Genomic DNA, 13,314 nt, shown 5'->3' with positions numbered 1-13,314 from the left:
CCAATTGCTGGGCTTTCCAAGAAAAACCGGCTCAGTTCTCACCTGAGTTTTCTGAAAGTTTAGCTACCCTTTAAGTAGCTCAAAAGATGTATACAATTCTTAAATTTTGACCTAATCTTCATATACAATAATAATTTAATTATGCCCCACAGGCTGGAATTGAAACAGGGGACAACTTTCTAGTGTACACCCTGTCCGAATGCGTGCATGCTAGTGAAAGGTAATTTGAGATGTCACAGGCGCTTATGAAAAGAAACAGAAAAACTTATGTTAAAGTTTATCAAAAGTATACACTGATCAGCCATAACATTAAAACGACCAAAACAGCTCTGAGCAGTCAAGGCATGGACTCCACACAAGATCTCTGAAGGTGTCCTGACCCAAGCAGCAGTTCCTCTGTGATTGGACTTGTTTTTCCAGCACAGCAGGTTCAGATTGAGATCTGGGGATTTTGGAGGCCAAGTTAACACCTTGAACTCTGTCATGTTCCTCAAACCATTCCTGAACTATTTTTGCAGTGTGCATTATCTTGCTCATAGATGCCACTGTCATTAGGGTATACTGCTGTTATTAAGAGGTGTACTTGGTAGGTAGGTGGTACGTGTCAAATTAACATCCACATGAATGCCAAGACCCAAGATTTCCAGCAGAAAATTGCCCAGAGCATCACACTGCCTCCATTGGCTTGCATCCCAGTGCTATCTCTTCACCTGGTAAGCAAGGCACATGCACTTGGCCGTCCAATGATGTAAAAGAAACTGTGATTCATCAGACCAAGACACCTTCTTCCATTGCTCCATGTCCAGATCTGATGATCACACACCCATTGTAGGTGCATTTGGCTCTTGAAAGGGGTCAGCTTGGGCACTCTGACAGGTCTGCAGGTACACAGCAAGCTGCGATGCACTGTGTGTTTTGACAACGTTCGATCATAGCCAGCATTAATTTTTTCAGCAATTTCTGCTACAGTAGTTCTTCTGTGGGATCAGACCTGACGGGCTAGCCTTTACTCCCCACGTACATCTAACCATGGGCACCCATGACCATGTCGCTGGTTGTTCTGCCTTCGACTACTTTTGGTAGGTGATAACCACTGCATACCTAGGACACCACACGAGAGCTGCCGTTTTGAAGATGCTCTGACCCAGTCATCTAGCCAACTTAATTTGATCCTTATCAAAGTCACTCAGATGCTTATGCTTGCCCATTTTTACTGCTTCCAACACATCAACTTCAAGAACTGAATGTTCACTTGTTGCTTAATATATCCCTGCACCCTGACAGGCACTATAATGTTGTTATTCATTTCACCGGTCAGTGGTTTTAATGTTCTGGCTGATAGGTGGGTAGAAAGCCACTATCCTGGGGAGAAAAACCCTCAAATCCATGAACTTACTTGAAGTAGCGGTTAGGCTTGTAATGGGCTTTCAGATGGTTCATGAGGCCTTGCATGCTATCTAGCATTTTACCACATCCACTAATTGAGCATACAAACTTTTTATCTGTTAGGAAAAATAAATAAAAAAATAAGTTATTTCACGGCCAATGAACTTTTTTTGATTTGAAATAGAGATAAGTAGGAATGGGGAATACAAGTTAAACTTGAAGAAGTTTCATACAGCTGACAGGATGAACAAACATTTCATATTAGGCACCATATAGTGGTTATACAGGGTGGGCCATTTATATGGATACACCTAAATAAAATGGGAATGGTTGGTGATATTAACTTCCTGTTTGTGGCACATTAGTATATGGGAGGGGGGAAACTTTTCAAGCTGGGTGTTGACCATGGCGGCCATTTTGAAGTCGGACATTTTGTATCCAACTTTAGTTTTTTCAATGGGAAGAGGGTCATGTGACACATCAAACTTATCGGGAATTTCACAAGAAAAACAATGGTGAGCTTGGTTTTAACGTTACTTTATTCTTTCATGAGTTATTTACAAGTTTCTGACCACTTATAAAATGTGTTCAAAGTGCTGCCCATTGTGTTGGATTGTCAATGCAACCCTCTTCTCCCACTCTTCACACACTGATAGCAACACCGCAGAAGAAATGCTAGCACAGGCTTCCAGTATCCGTAGTTTCAGTTGCTGCACATCTCGTATCTTCACAGCATAGACAAATGCCTTCAGATGACCCCAAAAGATAAAAGTCTAAGGGGATCAGATCGGGAGACCTAGGGGGCCATTCAACTGGCCCACGACGACCAATCCACTTTCCAGGAAACTGTTCATCTAGGAATGCTCGGGCCTGACACCCATAATGTCACCCATAACTTGTAAATAACTCATAAAAGAATAAAGTAACGTTATAACCAAGCACACCATTGTTTTTCTTGTGAAATTCTTGATAAGTTTGATGTGTCACATGACCCTCTTCCCATTGAAAAAACTAAAGTTGGATACAAAATGGCCGACTTCAAAATGGCCACCATGGTCAACACCCAGCTTGAAAAGTTTCCCCCCTCCGATATCCTAATGTGCCACAAACAGGAAGTTAATATCACCAACCATTCCCATTTTATTTAGGTGTATCCATATAAATGGCCCACCCTGTATATGGTTTATAGTGCATAGATAACATCTTGCATGTTGAGGAATGAATAGTTACAGTCCTATTTAGGAAATTTGCGACTCGTTCCTACAAAAGTTATAATCATAGGCAATAACAAATGAAAAGTATTTTTTATGTTATTCTAGGATAAAACAAAAAACTGTATATCGTAATAGAGTTCCCAATTCAATGAGTTCTATCAAGATGGTAAAAGTTTAAAAAAAAATGTAGCTGCATGGGCTTCCTTAGTGTGTTCCGTTTAGTCTAGCCATGGTCAGAAAATAACACATCTGCTGCAGAACATATGTCCTAACCAGTGGTTGAGGTTGGAGCCATTTCTGCAGAAAACATCATTTGGCTACTAGCAGTAAGGCATGGATTAGTGCTGGCACCAGAATCCTATCTGGGAAAAAATTAAGAAACAAAAAATACTGACAGTCTTTTGGCAAGGTGATATCCCATGTATCTTCTATTAATAGTTGCATTGTATCCCAAAAGGTTTGCGTCATTTGGCAGGACCAGGTTCAGGAGAAAAGCTCCGCTTTTGAAAGTGGACTTGCTACCTTTCGGTAATAACGGTTTTGCAAATCATTTCCCAGCCATTAAGGAGGTTTTTTTGTCAACTCTGGGCCTTGAAGTAGTAAAAGACGCCCAAAAAAAAATAAAAGTCCTAAAATAGTCTTAATTACACTTTTTTTTAATCTAGTTACTTATTAGGCTTCGTTCCATTTGTGGGCTCTGTCGAACCTTTCCGTCAGGGGAAACAATGAACGTAAACCAAACTGAAACAAATGGAAACCATAGCTTTCCGTTTGATTTATCATTGATTTTAATGGTGACTGATCTGTTGCAAATGGTTTCCGTTTATCATCGTTCTGTAAGGTTTCCGTCGTTTTGATGGAATTAATAGCGCAGTCGACTATGCTATTGGTGAGGATGTTTATTTGTCCGGTGGGGTGAGGATGGATGGTGCACGACTGCAGTCGTTGCGCCACACTGTCAAATACAAAGCCCTTTGGCAACTATAGCATTCATCTGCACTAAGCGACACTTAAGAACAAACCATGTAAAGATATCCCCCTCCAAGCTTACGGATGCAGGCTAAATGACCCAAATGGGCATTTTAACCCATAAAACATTATATGACTAGGACAAAATACTTCCATCTATGGACCTAAGAACTCCTTTTGTTTCCCAAACTTTCCCTCATCTCTACCTCCCCCTTTTCTATTCTTCAATAAAAAGATAAGAAAATTCGAAAAAAAAACTCAACAATAAATCATCCACAATTTAAGGATTATCCCTTGGAATTTGAATACTCGAGATTTTCCCGATTTAAGCGTATTTTCTTTGAAAAAGTTTCAAGAGTCAGTATAAATATTATAGGGAACATGGGGCACCCTTGTCTAGTCCGGTTATGAATAAGAAAAGATGCAGAAGTATCATTGATCTCTACACATGCAGATGGGCTGGCGTACAGGGACAAGATCCGTGACAGCATTGCAAGTCCTAACCCAAGATGACGATGGGTTGCTTCATTTAACCATTGTATCAAATGCCTTTTCGGCTTTGGTAGACAATCAACATTGGCATTTTTCTAGATCGGCCTTTATTGCTCTAATGGTATTATCCCTGGACTCCCACCCGCCATGAATCCAGCCTAATCATTATGAAGAATGTCTTGTAAATGAGAAACTAGTTGTTTAGTCACTACCATTGGGAACAACTAAATATCCACATTAAGCAAAGATATCAGGAGGTAGCTAGAACATTGGAGTGAGTCCTTCCTGTTAACAATCACTGTTAAATGGGCTCTAAGAAAGTCAAGTAGTATCGGATAGCCCCTAGAAATAGCATTAAAGAGGCTCTGTCACCACATTATAAGTGGCCTATATTGTACATAATATGATCTGCACTGTAATGTAGATTACAGCAGTGTTTTTTATTTTGAAAAACTATCATTTTTGACCGAGTTCTGACCTATTTTAGCTTTATGCTAATGACTTTCTTAATGGACAACTGGGCGTGTTTTACTATATGGCCAAGTGGGCGTTGTCGAGAGAAGTATAGGACGCTGACCAATCAGCGTCATACACTTCTTCCCATTCATTTACACAGCATATAGTGATCTTATTACATCACTATGTGCAGCCACATAAACACACTATAACGTTACTCAAGTGTCCTGACAGTGAATATACATTACCTCCAGCCAGGACGCGAGGTCTATTCAGAATCGTGAGTTAGTACATCAAAAACGTGAGGGGATGGCGGCGCTCCTCCGAGACTCTTATGAGGTGGTGAAGTGTAGATAGCCGGCTTCCACCCACTGCAGTCCCTTGGTGCAAAATCCTTAGTACCTGGGACAAGGTGAGAGTCAGAAGGTGAAGAGAAAAAAAATGCAGTGTAATTACAGGTATCGGCGCCAGGCTGAAGAGGATCAGGAACGGAGTCAAGTGCAATAAAGATCTCCTAGATCCTATGCACTTGACTCCGTTCCTGATCCTCTTCAGCCTGGCGCCGATACCCGTAATTACACTGCATTTTTTTTCTCTTGACCTTCTGACTATTCAGAATCGTGACACTTCTGTAGCGTGTGATATTTACAGCAAGGCCGGTCATTTAAAATGAGATTACGCTTGCCTTGCTGTAAATATCACACAGACGCTACAGAAGTATCAGGATTCTGAATAGACATCACGTCCTGGCTGGAAGTAATGTATATTCACTGTCAGGACACTTGAGTAACGTTATAGTCTCCCCTAGACACATCCAGCAACGGATCTAATGCCATGTTGATATCTCCTCCTCCAACTAAAACGCCATGTCTGAACTCAGTCTTTTCAACTGGGACTCCAAGACTCGGATCGGATTAGTATTTGTAAGATATAAATCTTAAGGGAGTTTCCTGTATAAATGCAACATGAATTTTCTACCCGCATAAATAGCTAAAGAGCATAGTCCTAATTTCTGGGCGAATGAGTCCCTTTATATTTAGGGATCAGACTGTTAACTCCCCCAGGGAAAGGGGGGGGGGGGGGGAGTAGTCCTGTTGGAACATATCTATAACAAAAAAACAACAAAAAAAAACAAAAAAAAAACACCACCCTTATGGCAATTTAGAGTGGTCAGAGAGTCTTTTAGATGAGGCAGTGCCTATGTATCACCGTAATTCCTAACTTGTTCTCACTCAATTGTTTTTTGTAGAAAAATATTTATTGGGAGAATTGGAGATATTGAGATGATGGTATACCATTTACTTCAACAAGCTCGCTCGTGGGGTAGTATCTAGTGTCATGCCCATGGCCGTCAGGCTCACTCACCTCCTGACGGCCGCAGCCATGGATCTGTGGGAGCTGGCCCCAGTCTCCTCCTCATGAGACGCCAGCGCTCACTTCCGCTACTCTCGGCCAGGTCCCGTAGGGTGTGCACGCGCACGCTCGTGCCCGCTCTTAAAGGGTCAGCGCGCGCACCCAAGTTAAAGTACCTAATTAGCCCATGAGCACCCTGGACTTTGAGAAGGGCTCAGCCCCTTCTTGCCTTGCCTGAGCTTGGTTGTCGTTATTCTATGTTTGTCTATGCAAACTGTCTCCTAAGAGTCTTCCAGTTCCCAGTGTTCCCCGTTCCTGATACCTGTAACCCGTGTTATCCTGGTCTAAAGTGTCGTGTGGTATTGGAGTCCACGCCTGCTCCGCTACACCAAGCCGGGTGCCTACCCGCTGCCTAATTCCCGTCCGAGCCTGCCTCGCTACTGTCTGAAGCTACCAGATGTACACCTATAGAACTATAGATTTCCTTCTGTGTCCTGTTGGCCAGCTGCCATACAGTCAAGACGGTACGGCCCAGTGGGTCCACGTACCCTACGTGACATCTAGGTTCTGTTTGGTGAAGGAGTTTATGCACCAAAAAATTCCCCATTCTTTCCATGTCCTGAACAGTTGCTTGCCATTGCCTGGGGAGAATTCAGGGGTGTCTCGCACAGACATACTTTTAGACAAAAGTAAAAGGTAGGCCCAAGCCCTTACACATCTCCTTCCAAACCACTATTGTGTCCCGTAGTAGTAAGCAAGACTAGACTCTGGTAAGACACGGGATGACAAAAACCTGTTCTAGTTAGAATTGGTTTGCCAGGTCCAGTCAATAATGTGCTTCAGAAGAATTGTTAGATTGTAGCACCGTAACAGCCTCTTTGGTTGGACCAGAAATAGAAAAACATAATAATATGCGAATCGTGTCCGTTTCACCTCCCTATGCCCTACCCTAACTCCCTCTTAAGTCAATAAACACTCCAGGAGGCAGGCCAGGGGGTTCCGCTGCCATACAACAAAGCAGAGGGATAAAGGGCATCCCTAGCGCATTTCTTTCTATTGGGTAATGGAAGGGGCTACAAATCTAAGGATACAGACCCAAGCCGTAGGGGCGCAGCTATAAAGCATTTGAAGGCTCCTGTTATGTTCATGCGACACATGACCAGTCCCAGCCAGCCCTACTTAATGTTATCAGGTTTTTCAGCATCTATGGTTAGAAGAGATGGCAAGGAGTGGCTGGTGGAACATGTTTTTATGTCATCAAAGACCGTCAGAACTGTGCGAAAATTGGTGACCACAGAACAGACTTTAATAAAACCCAATTGAGTCAGGGCTATTAGGTAAAGAATAAAGACCTATAGCCTGTCCATTTTAATCATCAACTTAAAGGGAAGGGGTCACAAAATATTTTTTTTTTTATATGTTATTGCTTTTAGTAGGTCATTAAAATAAATTTTATTTATTTGTGCTTTTGTGTTGTACTTTTTTCTTTTTTTTTACTTCTCTATGGGGGCTGCCATTTTTTTTCATCTCTGTATGTGTCGATTGACGACACATACAGAGATGGAATACGGCACATACATCCCCATCGAGAATGCGAACGGGAGCCGTTCCATTCACTATAGCGTACTCTGTCTGTGTGGGAACGGCGCATGCGCCGCTCCCAAACAGTCCAAAAGGAAGGTCTTCGGCAGAGCGAAATGCGGCGCCATTTTCATGAGGACCGGAAGCCGCGGCCGGACAGTAAGATGACTACTTCCGGTCGCGGCTTCCGGCCATATGTTCAGACGCAAGGACTAGGAGCGGAGGCAGCGGCAGGTAAGTTATGTTTGTGTATGTGATGTGTGTGTATGTTTGTGTTATACTGTCTGATTACCACTGTATCTAATCCTCCTACACTGTGCATTCGCGCAAAAAATTGAACATTTAATCCCCTCCTTTCTCTAGCCAGGATAAAGGAGGGGGGATTGTTTGAGGACACTAGAGCGAGTGTGTCTTCTCCAATTTTGCAGCATAAAGCAATGAGGTTGCTTTACCACATGCCAATGCTGCAATTTTGGGAATTGCTCCCTCTAGTGACCAGCACATGGAAATGTTATAAATTAGAATCCAATTTATAATATTTCCTGACTTGTGAAAAAATTGAAAAAAATTAGAACAATGTGTAAACATTTATATACTAACAGTTTAACAAAAAAAAAAAAATACATATATTTTTCTAGCAACACATTCCCTTTAACCCCTTAAGGACACGGCCAATTTTGGCCTTCAGGACAGAGCAATTTTTTTACATTTCCCTCTTTGCATCCCGACGCTTATAACTATTTTTTGACGACGTAGTTGTATGAGACTTTGTTTTTTTGCGGGACGAAACATATGTAGTTAACATTTTTTGGTACAAATACATTATCGTTTAATTTCTATAAATTTTTATTTTGGAGAAAATGCAGAAAAAAAGCAGTTGCGCAGAAGTTTTAATTTTTTTTTTTTACACCATACACCGATCATAAATAATGTTATACATTTGTTGTACAGATTGTTACGGTCGTGGCGATACCAAATATGTCTATATTATTTCATGTTTTGGGACTTCTATTTTAAAAAGTTTATTTATTATAAAAAAATGTGTGTTTGTGTATTTTTTTTACTTTTTATATATTTATCATTAATTTTTTTTTACATTGATTTAACTTTTTTTTTTAATCCCATAAAGGGATTTATCATTTTGATTTTGTAACTGTAATGTACTGGCATAGATCTATATGCCAGTACATTAGCCTGTTACTGATTGTACACAGGCAGTTGTTAGGGCATACCTCAGTATGCCCTAACAACAGGAAATATGTTCAGACAGCCCTGGGGTCCTTCAATGGACCCTGGGCTGTCTGCCCATACGAGTGGTGGGCTTTTATCGCGTCACAGTTATCTTCTGTGACGCGGTCAATGTGCAGTCCACCCTCGTTGAACGCCGCGTATTACAGCCGTTGCCCCGCTCTCGATCGCACGCAGAGACGGCTGTCACACAGGACGAGTATGCTCGTCCTAATGCGCGAAGTGCTCGCCGCTCAGGACGAGCATACTCGTCCTGTGTCGGCAACCAGTTAAGGGCTATGTACACTTTTGCAGCCATGGACTTAGATGTGATCGTTATTAGCAGGATCCTTTTTGTCAGAGAAAGATACATGACCAGCTTCCAGTCGAGCCATCAGTCCAGCTTACCTGACTGAATTAGCTTTGACAGTAATATACAGCTTCTATGTATACAAGATACACAAAAGCTGTATCTGAAAAAAAGTAGAAAAATTAAAAAAAAAGTTAATCAATTTTAAATTCACTTAATCAAATAACATTTTTATTTATTAAAAATAATAATTTTGGCTAAAAAAAGTAGACATAGCCTTTAAGGCCTCATGCACACGACCGTATTTTTTCCCACCCGTAAATACTGGCGTAAATACGGGTCCGGTGTCACCCGTATTCCACCCGTTTTGCACCAGTATTTACGAACCCGTGCCCGTAAATATGGGTCCGGTGTCACCCGTATTCCACCCGTATTTACGGGCACGCTTTTGGCGGCAAAATAGCGCTGCACTAATCGGCAGCCCCTTCTCTCTATCAGTGCAGGATAGAGAGAAGGGACAGCCTTTCTGTAATAAAAGTTAAAGAAATTCATACTTACCCGGCCGTTGTCTTGGTGACGCGTCCCTCTCTTCACATCCAGCCCGACATCCCTGGATGACGCGGCAGTCCATGTGACCGCTGCAGCCTGTGATTGACCTGTGATTGGCTGCAGCGGTCACATGGCCTGAAACGTCATCCAGGATGTCGAGAGGGACGCGTCACCAAGGCAACGGGCGGGAGACCGGACTGGAGGAAGCAGGAAGTTGTCGGTAAGTATGAAAGTCTTTTATTTTTATTTTTTACAGGTTTATACTGATCGGTAGTCACTGTCCAGGGTGCTGAAAGAGTTACTGCCGATCAGTTAACCCTTTCAGCTCCCTGGACAGTGACTATTTACTGACGTCGCTTAGCAACGCTGCCGTAATGACGGGTGCACACATGTAGCCACCCGTCATTACGAGAGCTCCATAGACTTCTATGGACTGTCCGTGCCGTTATTACGGCCTGAAATAGGACATGTTCTATCTTTTTCAACGGCACGGGCACCTTCCCGTGAGAAAACGGGAAGGCACCCGTCGCCAATAGAAGTCTATGAGCCCGTTATTACGGGTCATGATTACGACCCGTAATAACGGGAGTTTTTACGGTCGTGTGCATGAGGCCTAAGGTCAACATTTATCAGGGAGATAGGTATGTAGGAAGCAGTTGACAGTGGGTCTTGACCCGGTTTTAGCAAAAGTCACATCTTACCTTGCATAGACTGAGTGGGTTTATAGTGGATAGACACATGATGTATAAGTTCCTGCATGTTGAGGAATGTACGGTTACAGCCATATGTAGAACATCTGTGACCCCTTTCTGTGCAAGATAATACATCAAGTTAATAAAATAAAACTTTAAACTTTAAAACAAATCATAAACTGCCCCTACATTCAATACCATTTTTAAATGAATTTTCTAGGATATACAAAAACTCAGGGCCAGACAAAACCCATTCACCATAGTGACTGGAAAATCATTCTGGACAACTAGTTTGGTTTCGTTTTCTGCCCTACAAGCAGTCATCCAATGGCGAATGAATGGAGCCAGGCATTAAAAGTCCCTGCTGTGACAAATGCGTAAAGCCGGACACAAGGAACGGGAGAGGCCATGCTGTGACCACTAAAGGAAGGAGGCTCTACACTCATTTAACTTTTTATATAGACTATACCGGTGATGCTCAACTGGCGGCATCCCTAATGTACCCGAGAAAGCAGCATTATATCGTGCATTGCCTTCCCTAGGTTACATATCGGGTTGAAGTGATCCTGTTCACCAAGTGCTCTACCTAATCATAGAGAACAGCAGAGCTGTCATCGGTCTCTGTTTTGGAAGGACTGTGGCATCTCTCCCATCACGAAAAGTTATGAGGTGTGTTTGTTTGTGTATGTACATATTGGCTTAGATATATGGCCGTATTTGCAATCTATGTTCCTTCGATAAGTAATCTGTCAATAGCAGGAACAGATCTTAGATTATCAGTTTTTGAAAGGTATCTTTCACTGGTGGGTCCAAACCTGTCAGAATATATGGAGAAAACATATCAAGAACACGATTGTGTGGGCAAGTCATGTTTGTAGTTCTAGCCCCAATTTCTAGTCCTGGCTGAACGTGATCTGCGACCATTTAAGTTAAAGGCTGCATTTGGTTCCCCCTCATAATGAGTCAGGCTCTCCACCACTTAAAGGGGTATTCTCATCTCTGACATTTAGGGCATATCCTAAATGTCAGATAGATGCGGTTCCAGCTTCTGGGACCCGGACCCGGACCCATGTCTAGAACGGGACCCCCCTGACCTCCATTCTACCTTATCCTGTTGTCACTGCTCTCCGGTCACGGAGTTACAAGGTGGCCGGGACTATGAAAACCGTCAAGCGCGTTTTGCTATGCAGTCTCGGAACCCCCATAGAAATTAATAGGAGTTACGAAAACAGCGTAGCACATCTGTCTCCATACTCCCAGTCAGCTCGTAATTCAGTGGCCAGAGAGCAGCAACAGTGAGACAAGGTAGAATGGGGGTCAAGGTTGCCCCGTTCCAGAGATAGGTGCAGGTCTCAGAGGTGGGACCCGCATTTATGACATAATCAAGTAAGGACTGTAGTACATTAGATCACCTCCTTTTTAAGTAAAAAAATTATTATATATATATATATATATTCATATTCTAACATGCTTTTTAATTGTCAGTACGTTGTATATAACATAATTTGCTGTTGTAATCATGCATACTTGAGGGCAAGAAGTTCCTCTTTCTGGCTCCGTCTCTTGGTTTTTTGGTTTCAACTTTGACCCCTCTAACAGACTGGGGTCCAGAAGGAACTGTATGTGCAGTTTGTATCTCTGCACTAGGGTACTCTTGTTTTTCCTAAAAAAATAAATAAATACAGATATATGGGTAACATTTTTATTAGGGCCTTACAAGAAACAATGAAATATTACTCATACATAGACATAAATTGTGATATATTTATAGTCGCAACGCTACTTCAATTGTTCCTTACGGAGAAAAAAAAAAAGAAACATGAGAAAACTACATTGATAAAGCCCCGTTCGGCACATTACCAGTGATGCAGGTGGCGTGATGACGTATTCGCGTCGCCTTCATCATTCCGCTGGAGCAGGCCTGGTCGAAGGAGACCAGGTCTGCATCGCTGGAGGAGAGGACGGTGCAGGAACGGGGACAGTTGAGTGTCGCATTATCTACATGAGCACTGTCTGGCGCTCTTTGCAGGGGGCACTGTGTCGCGCCCTCTGCAGGACAGCATTATCTGCAGGGGACACTGTGGCACTATATATGCTGTTTTTTTACGATACAAGTAGTGGTCAGCACATATACACTAGCCTAGCCCTTTATATGGGAGCTTGTCATATAAAGGGCTCGGCTGGTGGATACATGCAGTCCAATATTCGTAGTGTAAAAACCAGAGGGTAGCAGGAGTGTGGTGAAAATAACGTCGTTTAAAAAGTATGAATTTGGAAAGTCCCATTTAAAAAGCCCGCATTTGCCTCTGAAAACTGAACTATTTTTGGAAGCTCCAGTCACGCCACGTACAGTATTCCCTTACTAATTAGGCCTCATGACCACTTCAGTGTTCTATCCGTTTTTTTTAATTGATATCACTGACACATTCATTTCAATGTGGCCATGCACACCTCCGTTGTTTTAACGGAACCCTGCGGCCGTTCCGTCAAAAATAGGACAGGTCCTACTCCTGTCCGTTTTTGACAGAACAGTCTCGGCCTTTTCATTGATTTAGACCGTGAAACAACAGACTGCACACGGAAGCCATCCGTTTGCGGTCCGTGTTTCACGAACCGCAAATATACTGTTTAATTGTGCATTCTAATATAGATATATACAGATTTGTTGCTATGGGCAACTACGTCACTTTTGCCTTGTACTAAATTTGAAACATCTTCTCCATAATGTCTAGAAATCCCTATTTATGCATGGGGGTATTGTTGTGAATTATAATAATAATGTTTTTGTTTTTTTTTAAACTCATTTTATTGAAGGAGTTACATAAACACAAATGATAAAATAACTTTCTGGGCCCCCGCGCAGCGGATATGCCCAATTGTAATACAAAAGTGCGTGTTACAATATCATGTCAGCAATGCATGGCATTACAATAAATCTCAAACATATACAAGAAATAAACTAAAACACAATATATAAAACCTGTCACATTCATATACAGTGCATGACATTCCGTATTCGCCCGAAAGCAATTATTCATTACATTATGTAAAGAGACAGGGAACCATCAGAATCCAGAGCACATCT

At 42.2% G+C, this 13,314-nt stretch overlaps 1 protein-coding gene across 2 annotated transcripts in view; it reads right to left on the bottom strand.

The window, feature by feature from the left end:
• Positions 1-13,314, bottom strand: part of ZNF414 (zinc finger protein 414) — a 52,745-nt gene that overhangs the window by 16,258 nt on the left and 23,173 nt on the right. The window contains exons 2-4 of one of the 2 annotated variants that reach the window (XM_075863214.1): positions 11,757-11,892; positions 10,239-10,346; positions 1,397-1,502 (exon numbers count right to left, since the gene is read on the bottom strand). In XM_075863214.1, the coding sequence (XP_075719329.1) occupies positions 1,397-1,502; positions 10,239-10,346; positions 11,757-11,892 (350 nt within the window). Of the gene's footprint in view, positions 1-1,396; positions 1,503-10,238; positions 10,347-11,756; positions 11,893-13,314 lie in introns of those variants that run through there. The other variant, XM_075863222.1, reaches the window with a different exon arrangement.

Source organism: Rhinoderma darwinii, chromosome 1 (genome assembly GCF_050947455.1).
Source record: "Rhinoderma darwinii isolate aRhiDar2 chromosome 1, aRhiDar2.hap1, whole genome shotgun sequence".
NCBI lineage: Eukaryota > Metazoa > Chordata > Amphibia > Anura > Rhinodermatidae > Rhinoderma > Rhinoderma darwinii.
The sequence above is the reverse complement of the archived record's forward strand: the minus strand, read 5'-3'. Positions and strand labels throughout refer to the sequence as shown.